The sequence below is a fragment of the Tachyglossus aculeatus genome, chromosome 1 (genome assembly GCF_015852505.1).
Source record: "Tachyglossus aculeatus isolate mTacAcu1 chromosome 1, mTacAcu1.pri, whole genome shotgun sequence".
Classification (NCBI taxonomy): domain Eukaryota; kingdom Metazoa; phylum Chordata; class Mammalia; order Monotremata; family Tachyglossidae; genus Tachyglossus; species Tachyglossus aculeatus.
In genome coordinates, this window is record NC_052066.1 from 8,947,256 (window position 1) to 8,973,065 (window position 25,810).

Genomic DNA, 25,810 nt, shown 5'->3' on the forward strand with positions numbered 1-25,810 from the left:
TCTGCGGTGTGACCTGGGAAAAGCCATTTCACTTCTCTGGGCCTCAGTTTCCTCATCTGTAAAATGGGGATTGAGACTGTGAGCCCCATGTGGGACAGGGACTGTGACCACCCCAGCACTTAGTACAGTGCCTGGCACCTAGTAATACCATTATTATTATAGCCAGCATACATAAATACGTACATACACATATAAACATACCTAATGCCAACCTTCTAATTGTCCCTTGATCTCCCAGCACACAGTAATTGCTTAAGCAATGCCACAATTATTATTATCTCGTCTGCTTTGGAGTCAGAGGTCACGGTTTCAAATCCCCGCTCCGCCACTTGTCAGCTGTGCGACTTCGGGCAAGTCACAGAAGTTCTCTGTGCCTCAGTTCCCTCCTCTGTAAAACGGGGATTAAGACTGTGAGCCCCCCCGTGGGACAACCTGATCACTTGTAACCTCCCCACTGCTTAGAACAGTGCTTTGCACAAAGTAAACGCTTAATAAATGCTATCATTATTATTATTATTATCTCTCCGCCTACCCCTCGCCCGCACCCTGGAACGCCCTCCCTCCTCAAATCCGCCGGACTCTCCCCCTCTTCGGAGCCTCCGCCAATTGTCAGCTGTGAGACTTGGGGCAAGTTACTTCTCTGTGCCTCAGTTCCCTCATCTGTAAAATGGGATTAAGTCTGTGAGCCCCATGTGGGACAATCTCCTCCCGGAGGCCTTCCCAGACTAAGCCCCCGACCTTTCCTCGTCCCCCTCTCCCTTCTGCGTCGCCCTGCCTCGCTCCCTTCCTTCATCCCCCACTCCCAGCCCCACACCACCTACGTCCCCATCCCTCATTTATTTCTTTCCCTTCACGTCGGTCTCCCCTTCTAGACCGACGTGGGCAGGGAGTGTGTCTACTATTGCATTGTCCCCTCCCAAGTGCTTAGTCCAGTGCTCTGCACACAGCAAGTGTTCAATAAATAGGATTCAGTGAGTGACTACAAGCAAACACACCCTCACACCCCCGCGTGTGCGGGCCCTGAGCTGGATATTCAGCTCCCTTCAGGCCTCGCCCCGGAGGAGGAGGCCCATTTCTCCGCGCGTGCCCACCCACGCACGTCTCCCACAGGAGACAGTGGAAGTAAACTGAGAGCTGCCCTTGGGTCCAGCCTGGAGACCCTCCCACCCCCTCTGCACCCCCTGACCGTCAATGATCCCAGTGTCCAAAGAGAAAAGCGGCCAAGGGGAGACCCTGTATTGGGGCGGACCCCGCAGTCACAAAGCTGGGATGGGCAGGGGTTGCCCAAAAGCCAAAAGGGGTAGACAAGGGGCAAATAAGAGGGCTTATGCCATCCCCCTCCCCACTGCCAGCTTCCCCATCCCGGGGGGACAGCGGAGGGTGGGGAGACCCCCGGCCGGCTCAGTCCAGCTCCGGTTGACTCCTGATGGTCTCCGACCTCTCCTTGTCTGCTGTCCCGCTTCTTGGGTCCTGGCTTTAGGGGCCGGGGGCGGTCATTGGTGCCTGTGGGAGGAAAATTTGGAGGATGGGATTGGGTCATCACCACCCCCATGACCCCCACCATTCATTCATACAGTCAATTGTATTTATCGAGCGCTTACTGTGTGCAGAGCACTGGACTAAGCGCTTGGGAAGTCCAAGTTGGCAACATATAGAGCCCACTGTCTCTATATGTTGCCAACGTGGACTTCCCAAGCGCTTAGTCCAGTGCTCTGCACACAGTAAGTGCTCAATAAATACGATTGATTGATTGATTGATTTAGAGACAGTCCCTACCCAACAGTGGGCTCACAGTCAATCAATCAATCGTATTTATTGAGCGCTTACTGTGTGCTGAGCACTGGACTAAGCACTTGGGAAGTCCAAGTTGGCAACATACAGAGATGGTCCCTACCCAACAGCGGGCTCACAGTCTAGAAGGGGGAGACAGAGAACAAAACATATTAACAAAACAAAATAAGTAGAGTAAATATGTACAGATAAAATAAATAGAGTAATAAATACATACAAACATATATACAGGTGCTGTGGGGAGGGGAAGGAGGTAAGGCGGGGGGGGATGGAGAGGGGGAGGAGGAGGAGATTCATTCATTCTCTTCATTCATTCAATCATATTTATTGAGCGCTTACTGTGTGAAGAGCACTGGACTAAGCGCTTGGAAAGTCCAAGTTGGCAACATATAGAGACAGTCCCTACCCAACAGTGGGCTCACAGTCTAAAAGGGGGAGACGGAGAACAAAACCAAACATACTGACAAAATAAAATAAATAGAATAGATATGTACAAGTAAAATGAATAAATAGAGTAATAAATATGTACAAACATATATACATATATGCAGGTGCTGTAGGGAAGGGAAGGAGGTAAGATGGGATGGAGAGGAGGATGAGGGGGAGAGGAAGGAAGGGGCTCAGTCTGGGAAGGCCTCCTGGAGGAGGTGAGCTCTCAGTAGGGCCTTGAAGTCTAGAAGGGGGAGACAGAGAACAAAACATAATAACAAAATAAAATAAATAGAATAAATATGTACAAATAAAATAGAGTAATAAATACATACAAACATATATACATATATACAGGTGCTGTGGGGAGGGGAAGGGGGTAAGGCGGGGGGGATGGAGAGGGGGAGGAGGGGGAGATTCATTCATTCTCTTCGTTCATTCAATCGTATTTACTGAGCGCTTACTGTGTGCAGAGCACTGTACTAAGTGCTTGGGAAGTACAAGTTGGCAACATATAGAGATGGTCCCTACCCAACAGTGGGCTCACAGTCTAGAAGGGGGAGACAGAGAACAAAACAAAACATATTAATAAAATAAAATAAATGGAATAAATATGTACAAATAAAATAGAGTAATAAATCCGTACAAACATATATACGTATATATAGGTGCTGTGGGGAGGGGAAGGAGGTAGGGTGGAGGGATGGGGAGGGGAAGGAGGGGGCTCAGTCTGGGCTGAGTCAGTCGGTTCCCTCATCTGAGAAGCAGCGTGGCTTATAATAATAATAATGATGGGTTCTGGAAGGATGGAAGGTGGACGAAGCGGGAGAATAACAATAATAATCATTCATTCATTCATTCAATCGTATTTATTAAGCGCTTACTGTGTGCAGAGCACTGGACTAAGCGCTTGGGAGTTGGCCAACATATAGAAACGGTCCCTACCCAACAGCGGGCTCACAGTCTAGAAGGGGGAGACAAAGAACAAAACAAAACATATTAACAAAATAAAATACATAGAATAAATATGTACAAATAAAATAAATAAATAGAGTAATAAATACATACATACAAATATACTGGTGCTGTGGGGAGGGGAAGGAGGTAAGGTGGGGGGATGGAGGGGGGAGGAGGTGGAGATTCATTCATAAATGCCATTATTATTATTCATTCTATTCATTCATTCAATCATATTTATTGAGCGCTTACTGTGTGCAGAGCACTGTACTAAGCGCTTGGGAAGTACAAGTTGGCAACATAGAGAGACGGTCCCTACCCAACAGTGGGCTCACGGTCTAGAAGACTGTGGGGCAGGGGGCCAGGGCTAGAGGAGCCTTCCCCCTCTAGACTGTTAGCTCGCTGTGGACAGAGAATGTGTCTGTTTATTGTTCTGTTGGACTCTCTCCCAAGCGCTCAGTACGGTGCTCTGCACGCAGTAAGTGCTCAATAATAATAATAATAATAGCATTTGTTAAGCACCTACTATGTGCAAAGCACTGCTCTAAGCGCTGGGGTAGATACAAGGTGATCAGGTTGTCCCACGTGGGCCTCACAGTCTTAATCCCCATTTTCCAGATGAGGTCACTGAGGCCCAGAGAAGTGAAGTGACTTGCCCAAGGTCACACGGCTGACAATGGGCAGAGCTGGGATTCGAACCCATGACCTCTGACTCCCAAGCCCAGGCTCTTTCCATTGAGCCACGCTGCTTCTCATAAATACTTTCTAGACTGTGAGCCCGTTGTTGGGTAGGGACCGTCTCTATATGTTGCCAACTTGTAATAATAACAATAATAATGTTGGCATTTGTTAAGCGCTTACTATGTGCAAAGCACTGTTCTAAGCGCTTGGGGGATACAAAGTGATCAGGTTGTCCCACGTGGGGCTCACAGTCTTAATCCCCATTTTACAGATGAGGTAACTGAGGCTCAGAGAAGTTAAGTGACTTGCCCAAGGTTACACAGCAGACATGTGGCGGAGCCGGGATTTGAACCCATGACCTCTGACTCCAAAGCCCGCGCTCTTCCCACTGAGCCACGCTGCTTCTCAAGCGCTTGTACTTCCCAAGCGCTTAGTCCAGTGCTCTGCACACAGTAAGCGCTCAATAAATACGATTGAATGAATGAAAAATACTCAATGCTCAATAAATACAGCTGGATGAATGAATGCCTCTGGGGTTAGTGGCTAGAGCCTGGGCCTGGAGTCAGCAGGTCATAGGTTCTAATTCCGGCTCCGCCACTTGTCTGCTGTGTGATCTTGGGCAAGTCACTTCCCTTCCTCCCTTCAAGGCCCTGCTGAGAGCTCACCTCCTCCAGGAGGCCTTCCCAGACTGAGCCCCTTCCTTCCTCTCCCCCTCGTCCCCCTCTCCATCCCCCCATCTTACCTCCTTCCCTTCCCCATAGCACCTGTATAGATGTATATATGGTTGTACATATTTATTACTCTATTTATTTATTTATTTATTTATTTTACTTGTACATTTCTATCCTATTTTATTTTGTTGGTATGTTTGGTTCTGTTCTCTGTCTCCCCCTTTTAGACTGTGAGCCCACTGTTGGGTAGGGACTGTCTCTATGTGTTGCCAATTTGTACTTCCCAAGCGCTTAGTACAGTGCTCTGCACATAGTAAGCGCTCAATAAATACGATTGATTGATTGATTGATTCTCCGGGCCTCAGTGACCTCACCTGTACTTCCCAAGCGCTTAGTACAGTGCTCTGCACAAAGTAGGTGCTCAATCAATCAATCAATCAATCAATTGTATTTATTGAGCGCTTACTGTGTGCAGAGCACTGTACTAAGCGCTTGGGAAGTCCAAGTTGGCAACATATAGAGACAGTCCCTACCCAACAGTGGGCTCACAGTCTAAAAGGCTTAATAAATACGATTGAATGAATGAACGAATCTGTAAAATGGGGATTAAGACCGACAGCCCCACGTGGGACAACATATCTACCCCAGTGCTTAGAACGGTGCTTGGTACATAGTAAGCACTTAACAAATACCGTAATTATTAGCACTTAGTACAGTGCCCAGCACATTCATTCATTCATTCATTAGGAGAAGCAGCGTGGCTCAGGGGAAAGAGCCCGGGCTTTGGAGTCACAGGTCATGGGTTCAAATCCCGGCTCCGCCAATTGTCAGCTGGGTGACTTTGGGCAAGTCGCTTCACTTCTCTGGGCCTCAGTTCCCTCATCTGTAAAATGGGGATTAAGACTGTGAGCCCCATGTTTCCCCCTCGTCCCCATCTCCATCCCCCCATCTTACCTCCTTCCCTTCCCCACAGCACCTGTATATCTGTTTGTACATATTTATTACTCTATTTATTTATTTATTTTACTTGTACATATCTATTCTATTTATTTTATTTTGTTAGTATGTTTGCTTTCGTTCTCTGTCTCCCCCTTTTAGACTGTGAGCCCACTGTTGGGTAGGGACTGTCTCTATATGTTGCCAACTTGTACTGCCCAAGCGCTTAGTACAGTGCTCTGCACACAGTAAGCGCTCAATAAATACGATTGATTGATTGATGTGGGACAATCTGATTACCTTGTAACCTCCCCAGCGCTTAGAACAGTGCTTTGCACATAGTAAGCGCTTAATAAATGCCATTATTATTATTATTAATAATAATAATAAAGCCCCTTCCTTCCTCTCCCCCTCGTCCCCCTCTCCATTCCCCCATCTTACCTCCTTCCCTTCCTCACAGCACCTGTATATATGTATATATGGTTGTACATATTTATTACTCTATTCATTTATTTATTTATTTGACTTGTACATTTCTATCCTATTTATTTTATTTTGTTGGTACGTTTGGTTCTGTTCTCTGTCTTCCCCTTTTAGACTGTGAGCCCACTGTTGGGTAGGGACTATCTCTATGTGTTGCCAATTTGTACTTCCCAAGCGCTTAGTACAGTGCCCTGCACATAGTAAGCGCTCAATAAATACGATTGAGTGATTGATTGATTGATTGATTATTATTATTATATTTATTGAGCGCTTACTGTGTGCAGAGCACTGGACTAAGAGTTTAGGAAGCGCTTAACAAAGACCATAATTATTATTAACAAATCAATGGCCTGAGGTTGGGGGGGAATGGTGGGTGAGGGGGGGCCAGGGTTAATCGGTTTGGGCAGGGGGGTGGGGAGGTGGGTATGGGCAGCAGTGTTGCCTAGTGGATAGAGCAGATGCCTGGGAATCAAAAGGACATGGGATGATAACAGTAATAATGATCATAATAATAATAATAATAATAATAATGGTATTTGTTAAGCGCTTACTATGTGCAAAGCACTGTTCTAAGCGCTGGGGAAGATACAAGGTTATCAGGTTGTCCCCCATGGGCCTCACAGTCTTAGTCCCCATTTTACAGATGAGGGAACTGAGGCCCAGAGAAGTTAAGTGACTTGCCCAAAGTCACACGGCTGACAAGTGGCAGAGCTGGGATTCGAACCCATGACCTCCGCCTTCAAAGCCCATGATCTTTCCACTAAGCCACAGCTGCTTCATAATAATAATAATGATAGCATTTAGTAAGCGCTTACTCTGCGCAAAGCACTGTTCTAAGCGCTGGAGAGGTTACAAGGTGTTCAGGTTGTCCCACGGAGGGCTCGCAAGTCTTCATCCCCATTTTAAAGATGAGGGAACTGAGACACGGAGAAGTGAAGTGACTTGCCCTGAGTCACACAGCTGACAATTGGCGGAGCAGGGATTTGAACCCATGACCTCTGACTCCAAAGCCCGAGCTCTTATAATAATAATGTCATTTATTAAGCTCTTACTATGTGCAAAGCACTGTTCTAAGCACTGGGGAGGTTACAAGGTGATCAGGTTGTCCCATGTGGGGTTCACAGTCTTCATCCCCATTTTCCAGATGAGGTCACTGAGGCACAGAGAAGTTAAGCGACTTGCCCAAAGTCACACAGCTGACCATTGGTGGAGCCAGGACTTGAACCCATGACCTCTGACTCCAAAGCCCAGGCTCTTTCCACTAAGCCATGCCTTTTCTACCTGTTCCCCCGTGCTTGCACCCCGCCTATAGAATGGTATTTCTTATGCTCTTGCTACGTGTCATGCACTGTGCTAAGCACTGGGGTAAAGTACAAGTTTATCAGGTTGGACACAGGCTGTGAGCCCATTTTTGTTTTTTTAATGGTATTTGTTAAGCGTTTACTACGTGCAAAGCACTGTTCTAAGCGCTGGGGAGGTTTCAAGGTGATCAGGTTGTCCCACTTAAGCGACTTGCCCGAAGTTGCACAGCTGACAGTTGGTGGAGCCGGAATTCGAACCCATGACCTCTGACTCCAAAGCCCGGGCTCTTTCCACTGAGCCATGCTGCTGTCTTGTTACTTGTTAAGCGCTTACTAAGCGCCAAGCACTGCTCTAAACGCTGGCGTAGATACAAGTTAATCGGGTTGGACACTGTCCCTGTCCCACATGGGACTCACAGTCTTAAACCCCATTTTACAGATGAGGCAACTAAGGCCCATTTATTCATTCATTCATTCAATTGTATTTATTGAGCGCTTACTGTGTGCGGGGCACTGTACTAAGCGCTTGGGAAGTACAAGTTGGCAACATATAGAGACGGTCCCTACCCAACAGCGGGCTCACAGTCTAGAAGTGACTTGCCCAAGGTCCCACAGCAGCAGACAAGTGGCAGAGCCAGGATTAGAACCCAGGTCCTTCTGACTCCCGGGCCTGTGTTCTATCCACTAAGGCACACGGGTTCTAATATATTTATTTTACTTGTACATATTTATTCTATTTATTTTATTCTGTTAATATGTTTGGTTTTGTTCTCTGTCTCCCCCTTCTAGACTGTGAGCCCGCTGTTGGGTAGGGACCGTCTCTCTATGTTGCCAACTTGGACTTCCCAAGCGCTTAGTCCAGTGCTCTGCACACAGTAAGTGCTCGATAAATACGATTGAATGAATGAATGAATGAATGAATCCCGGCTCCGCCACAGATTTGCTGCTGTGTGACCTCGGGCAAGTCCCTGCACGTCTCTGGGCCTCAGTTCCCTCATCTGGGAAATGGTGACAAAGATCGCGAGCCCCAAGTGGGACAGGGACTGTGTCCAACCCGAATATCTGGTATTTTCCCCAGCGCTTAGAACAGTGACTGGCACAGAGTAAGCCTTTAGGAAATACCGTAATTATTATTATTCTAGAGAGCATTCATTCATTCAATCAATCGTACTTATTGAGCGCTTACTGTGTGCAGAGCACTGGACTAGGTGCTTGGGAAGGACAAGTCGGCAACATCTAGAGACGGTCCCTACCCAACAATGGGCTCACAGTCTAGAAGGGGGAGACGGACAACAGGACAGTGGGTAAGGGGTAGGGACAGTGGACGGAGGTGTGGAGCAGTGAGCAGGGGGCTGGGTTGATCATCATCATCATCAATCGTATTTATTGAGCGCTTACTGTGTGCAGAGCACTGTACGAAGCGCTTGGGAAGTACAAGTTGGCAACATGAGGTTGATGGCCTCAGTTACCTCACCTGTAAAATGGGGATTAATGATGATGGCATTTATTAAGCGCTTACTATGTGCAAAGCACTGTTCTAAGCGCTGGGGAGGTTACAAGGTGATCAGGTTGTCCCACGGCGGGGGGCTCACAGTCTTCACCCCCATTCTCCAGATGAGGGAACTGAGGCCCAGAGAAGTGAAGTGCCTTGCCCAAAGTCACACAGCCGACAATTGGTGGAGCCGGGATTTGAACCCATGACCCCTGACTCCATTCATTCATTCATTCATTTGTATTTATTGAGCGCTTACTGTGTACAGAGCACTGGACGAAGCGCTTGGGAAGTACAAGTTGGCAACATCTAGAGACGGTCCCTACCCAACAGCGGGCTCACAGTCTAGAAGGGGGAGACAGACAACAAAACAAAACATATTAACAAACTTCATTCATTCATTCAATCTTATTTATTGAGCGCTTATTGTGTGCAGAGCACTGGACTAAGCACTTGTGAGTCCAAGTTGGCAATATCTAGAGATGGCCCCTACCCAACAGTGGGCTCACAGTCTAGAAGGGGGAGACAGACAACAAAACATATTAACAAAATTCATTCATTCATTTATTCAATCATATTTAGTGAGCACTTATCGGGTGCAGAGCACTGTACTAAGCGCTTGGGAAGTCCAAGTTGGCAACATATAGAGACGATCCCTACCCAACAGTGGGCTCACAGTCTAGAAGGGGGAGACAGGCAACAAAACAAAACATATTAACAAAATTCATTCATTCAATCGTATTTATTGATCGTCTCTATCTGTTGCCGACTTGCACTTCCCAAGCGCTTAGTCCAGTGCTCTGCACACAGTAAGCGCTCAATAAATACAATTGAATGAATGAATGAATCTAGCTTTACTTCTATTTGTTCTGACGACTTGACACCTGTCCACATGTTTTGTTGTCTGTCTCCCCCTTCTAGACCGTGAGCCCGTAGTCGGGGAGGGACCTTCTCTATCTGTTGCCGACTTGTACTTCCCAAGCGCTTAGTCCAGTGCTCTGCACACAGTAAGCGCTCAATAAATACAACTTAATGAATGAATTTATTGAGCGCTTACTGTGTGCGCAGCACTGTACTAAGCGCTTGGGAAGTCCAAGTCGGCAACAGATAGAGACGGCCCCTACCCAGCAGTGGGCTCACAGTCTAGAAAGGGACCGCCGCTACACGTTGCCAACTTGGACTTCCCAAGCGCTTCGTCCAGTGCTCTGCACACAGTAGATGCTCAATAAATACGACTGAATGAATGAAGTATCGTAATAAATATGACTGAATGAATGAATGAATGAAGTATTGTAATGATGATGCCAATTCCCACCTGCCTGGGCGAGGAGAAGGTTCTGGGGCGTTGGAGGGAGGCAGAGAAGGTCCTGGGGCCTTGGCTGGGCCGGGGGCGGCCCGGCGCGGGGGTCTTCAGGAGTGGAGGCAGTCGAGGCCGGCGGGGCTGAGGACGAGGGCCTGGAGGATGTCCGACAGGGACACGATGCCCAGTAGTCGCTGCGCCCCGTCCACCAGGACCAGGCGGTGTACCTGCAGGGGTGGCCGAGCCCGTCAGGCCCGCACGGGGCCCAGAGCTCCCGGGGGGACAGGATGGGAAGGGGACGGGGACAAGCTGGGGACCCAGGGAGGGTGGGGAGGTGGGGGCCAGCCCTGGGATCAATAAATCGTATGTATATATGTTTGTACGTATTTATTACTCTATTTATTTATTTATTTATTTATTTTACTTGTACATACCTATTCCATTTATTTTACTTTGTTAGTATGCTCGGTTTTGTTCTCTGCCTCCCCCTTTTAGACTGTGAGCCCACTGTTGGGTCGGGACTGTCTCTAGATCATCATCATCAATCGCATTTATTGAGCGCTTATTAGGTGCAGAGCACTGCGCTTGGGAAGTCCAAATTGGCAACATCTAGAGACAGTCCCTACCCAACAGTGGGCTCACAGTCTAAAAGGGGGAGACAGAGAACAAAACCAAACATACTAACAAAATAAACTAAATAGAATAGATATGTACAAGTAAAATAAATAAATAAATAAATAGAGTAATAAATATGTACAAACATCTATACATATATACAGGTGCTGTGGGGAAGGGAAGGAGGTAAGGTGGGGGGGGGTGGAGAGGGGGACAAGGGGGAGAGGAAGGAAGGGGCTCAGTCTGGGAAGGCCTCCTGGAGAAGGTGAGCTCTCAGCAGGGCCTCTAGATGTTGCCAACTTGTACTTCCCAAGCGCTTAGTCCGGTGCTCTGCACACAGTAAGCGCTCAATAAATGCGATTGATGATGATGATGATGATGAATGAATGAATGATGTCTCATCAAAGTGGAAAGAGCTTGGGAGTCAGAGGTCATGGGTTCTAATCCCTGCTCCGCCACATGTCTGCTGTGTGACCTCGGGCAAGTCACTTAACTTCTCTGAGCCACAGTTCCCTCATCTGTAAAATGGGGATTAAGACTGTGAGCCCCACGTGGGACAACCTGATCACCTGGTTTCCACCCCCCAGCGCTTAGAACAGTGCTTTGCACATAGTAAGCGCTTAACAAGCGCTTCACCTCCTCCAGGAGGCCTTCCCAGACTGAGCCCCTTCTTTCCTCTCCCCCTCGTCCCCCTCTCCATCCCCCCCATTTTACCTCCTTCCCTTCCCCACAGCACCTGTATATATGGATATATGTTTGTACATATTTATTACTCTATTTATTTATTTATTTTACTTGTACATATGTATTCTATTTATTTTATTTTGTTAGTATGTTTGGTTTTGTTCTCTATCTCCCCCTTTTAGACTGTGAGCCCACTGTTGCGTAGGGACTGTTTCTATATGTTGCCAACTTGTACTTCCCAAGCGCTTAGTACAGTGCTCTGCACACAGTAAGCGCTCAATAAATACGATTGATTGATTGATTGATTGAGGAGGGCACTGGGAAGCCAAGAGGGGCAGGTGAGGGGGAGAGGAGAGAGCCCTGGGAGACTGAGATGGGCAGTGAGGGGGAAAGAGGGAGAGGAGAAGGGGTAAGGGGGACATCCTGGGAGGCTGAGGTGGGGTAGCACATTGATTCATTCAATCGTATTCATTCAGTCATTCATTCAATCGTATTTATTGAGCGCTTACTGTGTGCAGAGCACTGGACTAAGCGCTTGGGAAGTCCAAGTCGGCAACATACAGAGACGGTCCCTACCCAACAGCGGGCTCACAGGCTAGAAGGGGGAGACAGAGAACAAAACGAAACATATTAACAAAATAAAATCAATAGAATAAATATGTATAAATAAAATAAATAGAGTAATAAATTCATTTAATCATATTTATTGAGCGCTTACTGTGTGCAGAACACTGGACTAAGCGCTTGGGAAGTCCAAGTCGGCAACATACAGAGACGGTTCCTACCCAACAGCGGGCTCACAGTCTAGAAGGGGGAGACAGACAACAAAAGAAAAATATCAACAAAATAAAATAAATAGAATAAATATGTACCAATAAAATAGAGTAATAAATTCATTCAATCGTATTTATTGAGCACTTACTGTGTGCAGAGCACTGTACTAAGCACTTGGGAAGTACAAGTCGGCAACATGTAGAGACGGTCCCTACCCAACAGTGGGCTCACAGTCTAGAAGGGGGAGACAGACAACAAAACAAAACATATTAACAAAATAAAATAAAATAAATATGTACAAATAAAATGAATAAACAGAGTAATAAATCCGTACAAACATACATACAGGTGCTGCGGGACGGGGAAGGAGGTAAGGCAGGGGAAGGGGTGGAGAAGGAGTAGGGGGGAAGGGAAGTGGGGAATAGAGGGACTTTGGGCAAGCCACTTAACTTCTCTGTGCCTCAGTTCCCTCAACTGTAAAATGGGGGTGAAGACTGTGAGCCCCACGTGGGACAACCTGATCACCTTGAATAATAATTCTAGACTGTGAGCCCGTTGTTGGGTAGGGACCAATATGTTGCCGACTTGTACTTCCCAAGCGCTTAGTACGGTGCTCTGCATGCAGTAAGCGCTCAATAAATACGACCGAATGAATAATGAACGGTATTTATTAAGCGCTTACTATGTGCCAAGCACTGTTCTAAGCACTGGGGTAGATTCGAGGTAATCAGTTTGTCCCACATGGAGCTCACGGTCTTCATCCCCATTTTACAGATGAGGGAACTGAGGCACAGAGAAGTGAAGTGACTTGCCCAAAGTCACACGGCTAAGTGTGACTTCTCTGTGCCTCATGAATGAAGACGGTGAGCCCCAAGTGGGACAACCTGATGACCTTGTATCTACCCTGGTGCTTAGAACAGCGCTTGGCACATAGTGAGCGCTGAACAAATTCCAATACTATTATTATTATTAAGTGGCAGAGCCGGGAATTCAGTGCTTAGAGCAGTGCTTGGCACATAGTAAACTTTTAACAAATACCATCATCATCATTAGAACCCATAACCTCTGACTCCCAAGCGCATGCTCTTTCCACTAAGCCATGCTGCTTGTATCTCCCCCAGCGCTTAGAACAGTGCTTGGCACATAGTAAGCACTTAAATACCATCATCAGAACCCACGACTTCTGACTCCCAAGCCCGTGCTCTTTCCACTAAGCCACGCTGCTTGTATCTACCCCAGCGCTTAGAACAGTGCTTGGCACATAGTAAGCGCTTAAATACCATAATAATAATAATAACGGCATTTATTAAGCACTTACTATGTGCCAAGCACTGTTCTAAGCGCTGGGGAGGTTACGAGGTGAACAGGTTGTCCCACGGGGGGCTCACAGTCTTAATCCCCACTTTCCAGATGAGGTAACTGAGGCCCAGAGAAGTTAAGTGACTTGCCCAAGGTCACACAGCAGACATGTGGGGGAGCCGGGATTTGAACCCATGACCTATGACTCCAAAGCCCAGGCTCTTTCCACTGAGTACGCTGCTTGTATCTACCCCAGCGCTTAGAACAGTGCTTGGCACATAGTAAGTGCTTAAATACCATTATCATCATCATCATCATATTAATGGCATTTATTCTTTTAGACTGTGAGCCCACGGTAGGGACTGTCTCTATATGTTGCCAACTTGTACTTCCCAAGCACTTAGTACAGTGCTCTGCACACAGTAAGCGCTCAATAAATACGATTGATGATGATGATGATGATGATGATTAAACGCTTACTATGTGCAGAGCACTGTTCTAAGCGCTGGGGACGTTACAAGGTGATCAGGTTGTCCCATGGGGGGCTCACAGTCTTCATCCCCATTTTACAGATGAGGTAACTGAGGCTCAGAGAAGTGAAGTGACTTGCCCAAGGTCACACAGCTGACAAGTGGCGGAGCCGGGATTTGAACCCATGACCTCTGACTCCAAAGCCCGGCCTCTTTCCACTGAGCCACGCTGCTTGAATGCATGAATGAAATGCCCAAGTAGAAATACCATGCTGGTTCTCTTTTTCTTCCCCGGCCGCGGCCGCCCACCGGGACTCCAAAGCCCAGGCTCTTTCCACTGAGTCACACTGCTTGTATCTACCCCAGCGCTTAGAACAGTGCTTGACACATAGTATCAATCAATCAATCAATCGTATTTATTGAGCGCTTACTGTGTGCAGAGCACTGTACTAAGCGCTTGGGAAGTACAAGTTGGCAACACATAGAGACAGTCCCTGCCCAACAGTGGGCTCACAGTCTAAAAGGGGGAGACAGAGAACAAAACCAAACATACTAATGAAATAAAATAAATAGAATAGATATGTACAAGTAAAATCATCATCATCAATTGTATTTATTGAGCGCTTACTGTGTGCAGAGCACTGGACTAAGCGCTTGGGAAGTCCAAGTTGGCAACACATAGAGACAGTCCCTACCCAACAGTGGGCTCACAGTCTAAAAGGGGAGACAGAGAATCAATCAATCAATCAATTGTATTTATTGAGCGCTTACTATGTGCAGAGCACTGTACTAAGCGCTTGGGAAGTACAAATGGGCAACACATAGAGACAGTCCCTACCCAACAGTGGGCTCACAGTCTAAAAGGGGGAGACAGAGAACAGAACCAAACATACCAACAAAATAAAATAAATAGGATAGAAATGTACAAGTAAGATAAATAAATAAATAAATAAATAGAGTAATGAATATGTACAACCATATATACATATATACAGGTGTTGTGGGGAAGGGAATGAGGTAAGATGGGGGAGATGGAGAGAGGGACGAGGGGGAGAGGAAGGAAGGGGCTGAGTGTGGGAAGGCCTCCTGGAGGAGGTGAGCTCTCAGTAGGGCCTTGAAGGGAGAAAGAGAGCCAGCGTGGCGGGTGGGCAGAGGGATTGGGGGCATTCCAGGCCCGGGGGAGGACGTGGGCCGGGGGTCGACGGCGGGACGGGCGAGAACGAGGCCTAACGGGGAGGAGATTAGCGGTGGCAGAGGAGCGGAGGGTGCGGGCTGGGCTGGAGAAGGACAGAAGGGAGGTGAGGGAGGAGGGGGCCAGGGGATGGATGGATGGACAGCCTGGAAGCCCAGGGTGAGGAGTTTCTGCCTGATGCGCAGATTGATTGGGAGCCACTGGAGATTTTTGAGGAGGGGAGTGATATGCCCAGAACGTTTCTGGACAAAGATAATCCGGGCAGCAGCATGAAGTATGGATTGAAGTGGGGAGAGACACGAGGATGGGAGATCGGAGAGGAGGCTGGTGCAGAGAACAAAACATACTAACAAAATAAAATAAATAGAATAGATATGTACAAGTAAAATAAATGGAGTAATAAATATGTACAAACATATATACATATATACAGGTGCTGTGGGGAAGGGAAGGAGGTAAGATGGGGGGACTTATTTGTTAAGTAAGCGCTTAACATCATCATCATCATCATCAATTGTATTTATTGAGCGCTTACTATGTGCAGAGCACTGTACTAAGCGCTTGGGAAGTACAAATTGGCAACATATAGAGACAGTCCCTACCCAACAGTGGGCTCACAGTCTAAAAGGGGGAGACAGAGAACAAAACCAAACATACTAACAAAATAAAATAAATAGAATAGATATGTACAAGTAAAATAAATAAATAAATAAATAAATAGAGTAATAAATATGTACAAACATATATACATATATACAGGTGCTGTGGGGAAGGGAAGGAGGTAAGATGGGGGGACTTATTTGTTGAGTAAGTGCTTAACAAATATCATCATCATCATCATCATCAATCGTATTTATTGAGCGCTTACTATGTGCAGAGCACTGGACTAAGCGCTTGGGAAGTACAAATTGGCAACATATAGATTAAGTCCCCACCCAACAGTGGGCTCACAGTCTAAAAGGGGGAGACAGAGAACAAAACCAAACACACTAACAAAATAAAATAAATAGAATAGATATGTACAAGTAAAATAAATAGAGTAATAAATATGTACCCCTTTTAGACTGTGAGCCCACTGTTGGGTAGGGACTGTCTCTATATGTTGCCAATTTGTACTTCCCAAGCACTTAGTACAGTGCTCTGCACATAGTAAGCGCTCAATAAATACGATTGATGATGATGATACCAACAAAATAAAATAAATAGAATAGATATGTACAAGTAAAATAAATAAATAAATAAATACAGACAGAGAACAAAACCAAACATACTAACAAAATAAAATAAATAGAATAGATATGTACAAGTAAAATAAATAAATAGAGTAATAAATATGTACAAACATATATACATATATACAGGTGCTGTGGGGAAGGGAAGGAGGTAAGATGGGGGGACTTAATTGTTAAGTAAGCGCTTAACAAATATCATCATCATCATTATTATTATTAAGGGGTGGGAGGGGACCCTAAGGGACGGGCTGAGGGGGGCAGATTATGGGGTGGGGGTGGAAGGGGTAGGGTCTGAAGGGAATTTTAGAGGGGCAGCGCAGGGAGGAGGGGAAAGGGGGAGGATGAGGAGGGCCCTGGGAGAGAGGAGAGAGGCAGTGTAGTGGGAAAAGAGAAGGGGAAGGGGGAGAGGGGCAACCCAGGGATGAGGGGAAAGGGCCAGGAGGAGGTGGGAGCTCAGTAAAAAAAATAAAATAAAATAGGCCCTGGGGCCTATAGTAGGCCCTGGGGTGGAGGGAGAGCTCCGGGGGGCGAGCCCAGGGAGATGGGGTGGTCCCAGGGGGATGGGGGAAGAGGGATGGGGGTCTGCCACCTGCTCCCGGGCGATGCGGTCAATGACGTCCCCCAGGCTGTCGTGCGGGCCGCAGGTCAGTACCCCTTCCAGGCAGCTGGACCGCCGCCGCAGGGCCTCGCCCACGCTCATGTCCAGCCGGTTATAGATCTTCTGGGCCGCCAGGTGCTGGATGAGGGGGCACGGATGGCCCTGTCCCGCCCAACCGCCCCCAGCCTCGGCCCCTGCCCATTCCCGGCCCCTCGAACCTCCCGGGCCCTGTGCCCGCTGGATCCCTGGTACCCAGGCCTTCCCACCCACCTTGGGCTGCCCCCCGGCCCCCGCCCTCCGGCCCTTCCTGCCACTCACAATGACGTCGAAGCGCGAATACAGGCCGACCACCTGCCCTGGGGAAAGCCGAGGGGTCAGTCGAGGGAACCAGGCCTCTGCCCTTTCACCCCACCCACCCCTACAGCTTCCCCCTTCTCCTTTCCCAAATACTCCTCTCCTGCTGTCCCCTCCCCGACAGCCAAAACCTAACAGTCTTTTAATAATGATGGCATTTGTTAAGCGCTTACTATGTGCAAAGCACTGTTCTAAGCGCTGGGGGGGATACAGTGTGATCAAGTTGTCCCACGTGGGGCTCACAGTCTTAATCCCCATTTTTAGATGAGGTAACCGAGGCTCAGAGAAGTTAAGTGACTTGACCAAGGTCACACAGCAGACTTGTGGTGGAGCCGGGGTTCGAACCCATGACCTTTGACTCCAAAGCCCGGGCTCTTTCCACTGAGCCACGCTGCTTCTCTCAGCATCTTTTAGACTGTGAGCCCACTGCTGGGTAGGGACTATCTCTATAGGTTGCCAACTTGTACTTCCCAAGCGCTTAGTACAGTGCTCTGCACACAGTAAGTGCTCAATAAATACGATTGATTGATTGATTAACAGCCGAGCACCAGCCCTGTCCTGGCCCCCGCAGGACCCTCACACCCAGCCGGGCTGGCTCCACCACTTAATAATAATAATAATAATCATAATGGCATTTATTAAGCGCTTACTATGTGCAAAGCACTGTTCTAAGCGCTTGGGGAGGTTACAAGGTCATCAGGTTGTCCCACGGGGGGCTCACAGTCTTCATCCCCATTTGACAGATGAGGGAACTGAGGCCCAGAGAAGTGAAGTGACTTGCCCCAAGTCACCCAGCTGACAAGTGGCAGAGTCGGGATTCGAAGCCATGACCTCTGACTCCTAAGCCCGGGCTCCTTCCACTGAGCCACACTTATCAGCTGTATAATAATAATAATAATAATGGCATTTAATAATAATAATAATAATAATGGCATTTATTAAGCGCTTACTACACTGTTCTAAGCGTTGGGGAGGTTACAAGGTGATCAGGTTGTCCCACGGGGGTTTCACAATTTTAATCCCCATTTTACAGATGAGGGAACTGAGGCACAGAGAAGTGAAGTGACTTGCCCAAAGTCACACAGCCAACAGTTGGCGGAGCTGGGATTTGAACCCATGACCTCTGACTCCAAAGCCCGGGCTCTTTCCACTGAGCATTTATTAAGCACTTACTATGTGCAAAGCACTGTTCTAAGCGCTGGTCTCTGGGCAAGTCACTTACCTTCTCTGTGCCTCAGTGACCTCATCTGCAAAATGGGGATGACGACTGTGAGCCCCCCGTGGGACAACCTGATCACCTTGTAACCTCCCCAGCGCTTTCGAGACTGTGAGCCCACTGTTGGGTAGGGACTGTCTCTATATGTTGCCAACTTGTACTTCCCAAGCGCTTAGTACAGCGTGGCTCAGTGGAAAGAGCATGGGCTTTGGAGTCAGAGGTCATGGGTTCGAATCCCGACTCCGCCACATCTCTGCTGTGTGACCTTGGGCAAGTCACTTAACTTCTCTGAGCCTCAGTTACCTCATCTGCAAAATGGGGGTTAAGACTGTGAGCCCCACATGGGAAAACCTGATCACCTTGTATCCCTCCCCAGCGCTTAGAACAGTGCTCCGCACATAGTAAGCGCTTAACAAATGCCATCATTATTAGTAGTAGTAGTAGTAGTAGTATGGTGCTCTGCACACAGCAAGCGCTCAATAAGTACGATTGGTTGATTGATTAGAACAGTGCTTTGCACATAGTAAGCGCTTAACACATGCCATTGAAAGAGCACGGGCTTTGGAGTCAGAGGTCATGGGTTCGAATCCCGACTCCGCCACATGTCTGCTGTGTGACCTCGGGCAAGTCACTTAACTTCTCTGAGCCTCAGTTACCTCATCTGTAAAATGGGGATTAAGACTGTGAACCCCACACGGGACAACCTGATCACTTTGTATCCCCCCCAGCGCCTAGAACAGTGCTTTGCACATAGTAAGCGCTTAACAAATGCCAACATTGAGTGGAAAGAGCCCGGGCTTTGGAGTCAGAGGCCACGGGTTCAAATCTGGGCTCTGCCAGTTGTCAGCTGTGTGACTTTGGGCAAGCCACTTAGCTTCTCTGTACCTCAGTTCCTCGTCTGTAAAATGGGGATTAAGACTGTGAGCCCCCCAACGTGGGACAACCTGATCACCTTGTGACCTCCCCAGCATTTAGAACAGTGCTTTGCACATAGTATGGGCTTAACAAATGCCATCATTATTAGTAGTAGTACGGTGCTGTGCACACAGCAAGTGCTCAATAAATACGATTGATTGATTGATTGATTAGAACAGTGCTTTGCACATAGTAAGCGCTTAATAAATGCCATTATTAGTATTATTATTATTATTAGACCCCACTGGACCCTCATTCTCAGCCAAGCATCAGCCCCCACCCAGACCCCGAACCCCCCCAGCCGGGCCCTGGCCCCAAGCGGGCCCCTCGCCCTCCCTCCGGCCCAACGCGGGGTCGGTACCAGATTGGCTGAGCACAGGAAGGGCCGACACGCGCCGCTCCACAAAGATGTCCAGCGCCGCCAAGATGGGCGCCGTGTCCAGCACCACAGCTAAATCCCGGAATGTCCCGATGCCCAGAGCCTGGACGGGCCGGGCCAGGAATGGGGGCCGGGGCAGCAGCGCACCCTAATAATAATAATGATGGCATTTGGTAAGCCCTTCCTATGTGCGAGGCACTGTTCTGAGCGCTGGGGAGGACACAAGGTGATCAGGTTGTCCCACGTGGGGCTCACGGTCTTCATCCCCACTTTACAGATGAGGCCACTGAGGCCCAGAGAAGTGACTTGCCCAAAGTCACCCAGCTGACAATTGGCGGAGCCAGGATTTGAACCCATGACCTCTGACTCCCAAGCCCGGGCTCTTTCCACTGAGCCACCCACCCTCCCTATGAGCCTGAGGCCTTCACCCCCTGCCCCCGCAGAAACCTACCCCCCATTGCCCACCACACCTTATTTTTTATTTTTATAGTATTCGTTCAGCACTTACTATGTGCCAGGCGCTGTTCTAAACGCTGGGAGTAGATACAAGCTTAATCAGGTTGGACGCAGTCCCCGTCCCACATGTGGCTCACCCTCTCATCCCCACTTTACAGATGAGGGAACTGAGGCACAGAGCAGTGAAGTGAACTGCCCAAGTCACAAAGCGGCCGAGTGGCCGAGTTGGGATTAGATTAGAGAAGCGGCGTGGCTCAGTGGAAAGAGCCCGGGCTTTGGAGTCAGAGGTCATGGGTTCGAATCCCGGCTGTGCCAATTGTCAGCTGGGTGACTTTGGGCAAGTCACTTCGCTTCTCTGGGCCTCAGATCCCTCATCTGTAAAATGGGGATGAAGACTGTGAGCCCCACGTGGAACAACCTGATCACCTTGTAACCTCCCCAGCACTTAGAACAGTGCTTGGCACATAGTAAGTGTTTAGTAAATGCCATTATTATTATTATTAACCCAGGTCTTTTTCATTCAATCGTATTTATCGAGCGCTTACCGTGTGCAGAGCATCCGGGACATGTGTTTCCCTCTGCCCTGGCCCCAGCCCCTAAGTTCCCCGCCGGGCACCCCTAATCCCCCCGGATCCAGCCCCCCTTCGACGGGCTTCCCCTTACAAAGAGGTGCAGGAATTTGAGGAGCCGCTTGTGGGTCAGGATATGCAGGACGGATCCCGAGGCCGGATCCAGCACCGGGAGTCGGTGGATGCGATTGCGGATCAGCAAGTATACGGCCTCAAACAAGCTGCGGGCAGAGGGGCAGGGCCTCAAATGCTGCACCGAGAGGGACACGCTCTCAAACAGGCCACGGGCAGAGGGGCAGGGTCTAAAACACTGCACAGAGAGGGACACGCTATCAAACAGGCAACGGGGAAAGGGACATGACCTCAAACAGTGACTCAAACAGACCCTAGGGAGAGGGACAGGGCCTAAACAGGCCGCAGGGAGAGGGACACGGCCTCAAACAGGCTGTGGGGAGGGGGACATGGCTTCGAAGACTGCGGGGAGAGGGGCATGGCCTAAAAAGCAGACTGTAGAGAGAGGGACACGGCCTCAAGCAGGCTGTGGGGAGAGGGACATGGCCTCAGACAGGCTGCAGAGAGAGGGACATGGCCTCAAACTGGCTGTGGGGAGAGGGACACGGCCTCAAGCAGGCTGCGGAGAGAGGGACATGGCCTCAAACAGGCTGCGGGGAGAGGGACATGGCCTCAGACAATGCAGGGAGAGGGAAAGAGCCTCAAGCAGGCTATGGAGAGAGGGACAGGGTCTCAAACAGGCCACCAGGAGAGGGGCACAGCCTCAAACGTGCTGCAGGGAGAGGGACACAACCTCGAAAAGACCCTGGGGAGAGGGACACAGCCTCGAACACTACAGGGAGAGGGAGAGGGCCTCAAACAGGCTGAGGAGAGAGGGACAGGGTCTCAAACAGCCCACGGGGAGAGCAGCCAGGCCAGGGCAGGGGGAGGACAGTATGAAGGGGTTGGGGTGCAGAACGCAGAGCAAAGTGAGGAAAGGTGAGAGATACGGTGGGGAGACAGGGGAGGTATAGGAGGAGGGAAGGGCACGCTGAAGTGGGGAAGGGAGAAGAGGTACATGGGAGAGGGAGGAAAAGTACAGATGGGAAGGAAGGGAGGTACAGAATGGAGGAAGGAGAGGGAGGACTGTGAATTAAGGGAGAGTTGTGGGTTGTCAGTATCCCGAGGGCAGAGACCATGATTCTTTTTGAGGAGATGGAGAAAGAGGAGAAAGAGGAGGGGGAAGAAGAGGAGGAGTAAGAGGAGAAGAAAGAGAACAAGAAGGAGACAGGATAAAGGAGAGAAAAGGAGGAGGAGGATGAGATGGAGAAAGAGGAGAAGGGGGAAAGAGGGGGAGCAGAAGAAAGAGGACAAGAAGAAGAGAGTATAAAGGAGAGAAGAGGAGGAGGAATGATGAGATGGAGAAAGAGGAAAAGGGGGAAAAGAAGGGGAGTAGAAGAAAGAGGACAAAGAGACTGAGAGGAGGAAGAAGATGAGAGGGAGAAAGGAGGAGGGGGAGATGGAGAAAGAGTAGAAGGGAAAGAAAAGGAGGAGGAGGACAAGAAAAGAGAACAAGGAGACAGGAGAGAGGAGGAGGAGGCGAAAATGGAGGCAGAGGAGAAGGGGAAGAAGAGAAGGAAAGAGGGCAAGGAGAGATGAGGAGGAGGAGGGGATGGAGAAGCAGCAGAAGGGAAAAAAGAGAAGAAAGAACAAGGAGGAGACAGGAGAAAGGAGAGAAGAGGAGGAGGAGGAGGAGATGGAGAAAGAGAAGGGGAAAAAGAGGGGGAGCAGAAGAAAGAGGACAAAGAGACTGAGAGGAGGAGGAAGATGAGAAGGAGAAAGGAGGAGATGGAGAAAGTAGAAGGGAAAGTAGAGGAGGAGGAGGACAAGGAAAGAGAACAAGGAGAGAGGAGGAGGAGGAGAAAATGGAGACAGAAGGGGAAGAAGAGGAGGAGAAGGAAAGAGGACAAGGAGACAGGAGGGGGGATGGAGAAGCAGCAGAAGGGAAAGAAGAGGAGGAGGAGAAAGGACAAGGAGGAGACAGGAGGAGGACGACAAAGAGATGGAGAAAGAGAAGGGGAAGAAGAGAAGGAGAAGGGAGAGGACAAGGAGGAGAGGAGGAGGAAATGTAGAAAGAGTAGAAGGGAAGGAAGAGAAGAAAGAGGTCAAGGAGGAGACAGGAGGAAGAGGAAGATGAGGTGGAGAAAGAGAAGGAGGAGGAGGAGATGGAGAAAGAGTAGAAGGAAAAGAAGAGAAGAGGACAAGGAGGAGGCAGGAGAAGGAGATGCAGAAAGAGGAGAAGGGAAAGAGGAGAAGAAAGAGAACTTGGAGGAGACCGGTGAGAGGAGGAGGAGGAGATTGAGAAAGAAGAGAAAGGGAAGAAGAAACGTGGACTAGGAGGAGACAGAAAGAGAGAGGAGGAGGAGGGCTGGGGGTGAATGGAAGTGGTGGGAGGGGGAGAGAGCTTACCTGTCATGGGGTGAGATAGACACGAGGGGCTTGAAGGAGCCCTGCAGGTAGATCTCTGAGGGGGGACGAGGGGTCAGGGTGAGGGTCTCGCCCTGGACTCACCTCCGCTCCCCCTTCCCCTCCCAAACTCCCTGCCAGGTCATCAGAAGGCAGGGGACCCCTGGAGGGAGGAGTGGGGGTCCCTGGGGCCCAGACACCCCTTCCCAGCCACCTCCTGGAGGGTCCCCACCTCCCTCCCGCTTCCCTGCTCACCTCTCCACGTCTCGATCTTGTGCTCCTCAATCTCATAGATCTGAACCTGCAGAGACCCCGCCGCCGCCGCCCCCATCAGCAACCACAGACCCCACACAAGCCAAGGCCCCAATTTTTGCAGGCCCACCCCCCGGCCCCAGTCAAGCACCCAGGCTCCTGCTCCCCCAACTAGCCAGCCTCCCCCAGCCCCCAGCCCCCTCCCCTCTCACCAAGGGGGACCTGTAGTAGCGGTGGAGAATGATGATGAAGTCTGAGATCGTCAGCATCCCTGAGTGGGGAGAGGGCACGGAGGGGTCAGCCGGTCCAGAGAAGCAGCGGACCGAGTTGGCCAGTGCTCCACCCCGTTAACTAGCCCGGGGTGGACGGGGCCATGGAAGCGGGAGGTTGGGCTGGGGGGTGAAGGGGGTTGTGAGGAATCAGAGTCTGAGGTCAGGTGGGTTGGGGTCTGGGATAATAATAATAGTAATAATGGCATTTATTCAGCACTTACTATCATCATCATCAGCATCAATCGTATTTATTGAGCGCTTACTGTGTGCAGAGCACTGTACTAAGCGCTTGGGAAGTACAAATTGGCAACATATAGAGACAGTCCCTACCCAACAGTGGGCTCACAGTCTAAAAGGGGGAGACAGAGAACAAAACCAAACATACTAACAAAATAAAATTGAATAGATATGTACAAGTAAAATAAATAAATAAATAGAGTAATAAATATGTACAAACATATATACATATATGCTTATTATGTGCAAAGCACTGTTCTAAGCGCCAGGGGGGATACAAGGTAATCAGGTTGGCCCACGTGGGGCTCACAGTCTTCATCCCCATTTTCCAGATGAGGTCACTGAGGCCCAGAGAAGTGAAGTGACTTGCCCAGAGTCACCCAGCTGACAATTGGTGGAGCCGGGATACAATGGAGCCGGGATACAAACCATGCCAACTTGTTCCCAAGCGCTTAGTACAGTGCTCTGGACACAGTAAGCGCTCAATAAATACGATTGATTGATTGATTGATTGAACCCATGACCTCTGACTCCAAAGTCCGTCCTCTTTCCACTAAGGGATGCCTGGAGCCTTCCAGACTGTGAGCCCACTGTTGGGTAGGGACCGTCTCTATATGTTGCCAACTTGGACTTCCCAAGCGCTTAGTCCAGTGCTCTGCACACAGGAAGCGCTCAATAAATACAATTGATTGATTGGTTGGAGGCAGGGACTTTGGGGCGGGTGGGTCTTCCCAAGCGCTTAGTCCACTGCTCTGCACACAGTAAGCGCTCAATAAATACGATCGAATGAGTGAACGGTGGGTGGGAGGCTGGTGACTGGACTCCGGGGGTGGGGGTCTGTGGATTTGGGGGGACGGCTCCTCGTCCATCGCCTCCTGCATCACACTTACCCACAAAGCTCTGCTTTTTGGTGTCCCACAGAGGTGCCGCTCGCAGTCCATTGGCCACCAGGGCAAAGAAAGCCTTCTTGATCTGGCGTGGGAGAGGGGAAGCAGGGGCAGGAGGCGGGCATCCCACCTCTTTGACCCCCCTCCGCCCCCCAACTTGGTTCTCCGGCCCCCACCGCCTCGCCGGTCGCCCATCTCCGATCTAACCCCCGGCATCCCCGTCCCCGACCGAAGCCCGCTCCCGCCCCGGCCCCTGGCCGGCCCAGTCCGGGAGCTGGGGGGCACGGTGGTCTCCGGCCCCAGGAGTCCAGCGTGCCAGGGCGGGGGGCCGGGGCCTACCCTCACCTGCAGGGCCGTGTCGAACACGACGAGCTTGGAACTGGTGGCCATGGCGTCGTAACAGTTGTGCTCCAGCATGAAACGCATGTAGATCTGGGCCCCGGGCCGTTGCAACTCCGCCTCCCAGCTCAGGCCGGGCATCGGGAGGGGCATCTCTGGGGATGGGCACGGCAGGGACGGTCCCCCGCCGGACCCGGATTGCGGCGTGGCAACCTGCAGGGCCGGGATCTCCGACCCTGGCATCCCGGTGTCCGATGCCGGGGCGGTGACCTCCGACCCCGGCATCCCGGTGTCCGATGCCGGGGCGGGGACCTCCGCCCCGGGCGTCACGGCGTCCGACGCCGGGGCCGTGACCTCCAACCCGGGCATCGCGGGAGCTGACCTTGAGGCGGTGACCTCCGACTCCAGCATCCCCGCATCTGGCCCTGGGACGATGACCTCTGACCTCTGACCCCGGCTTCACGCCATCCAGCTGGGGCTGGGGCCTGCTGCTCGGGGGGTCACGGCGCCATCCGACCTCGCTGATGTGGCAGCCCGGGCGAGGGGCGAGGCCTCTGATTGGGCAGAGGGGG

At 49.9% G+C, this 25,810-nt stretch overlaps 1 protein-coding gene across 1 annotated transcript; it reads right to left on the minus strand.

Moving 5' to 3' along the window:
- Positions 1-1,186: 1,186 nt before the first annotated feature.
- Positions 1,187-25,810, minus strand: PRKAG3 (protein kinase AMP-activated non-catalytic subunit gamma 3). The gene is made up of 11 exons (XM_038744409.1): positions 25,245-25,810; positions 24,903-24,984; positions 23,716-23,774; positions 23,507-23,552; positions 23,255-23,309; positions 20,889-21,015; positions 19,752-19,917; positions 17,224-17,261; positions 16,897-17,043; positions 10,057-10,268; positions 1,187-1,503 (listed from the first exon to the last, which is right to left on the minus strand). Exons 1-10 carry the CDS (start codon positions 25,647-25,649, stop codon positions 10,152-10,154), a joined length of 1,242 nt encoding a protein of 413 aa, XP_038600337.1. The 5' UTR covers positions 25,650-25,810; the 3' UTR covers positions 1,187-1,503; positions 10,057-10,151.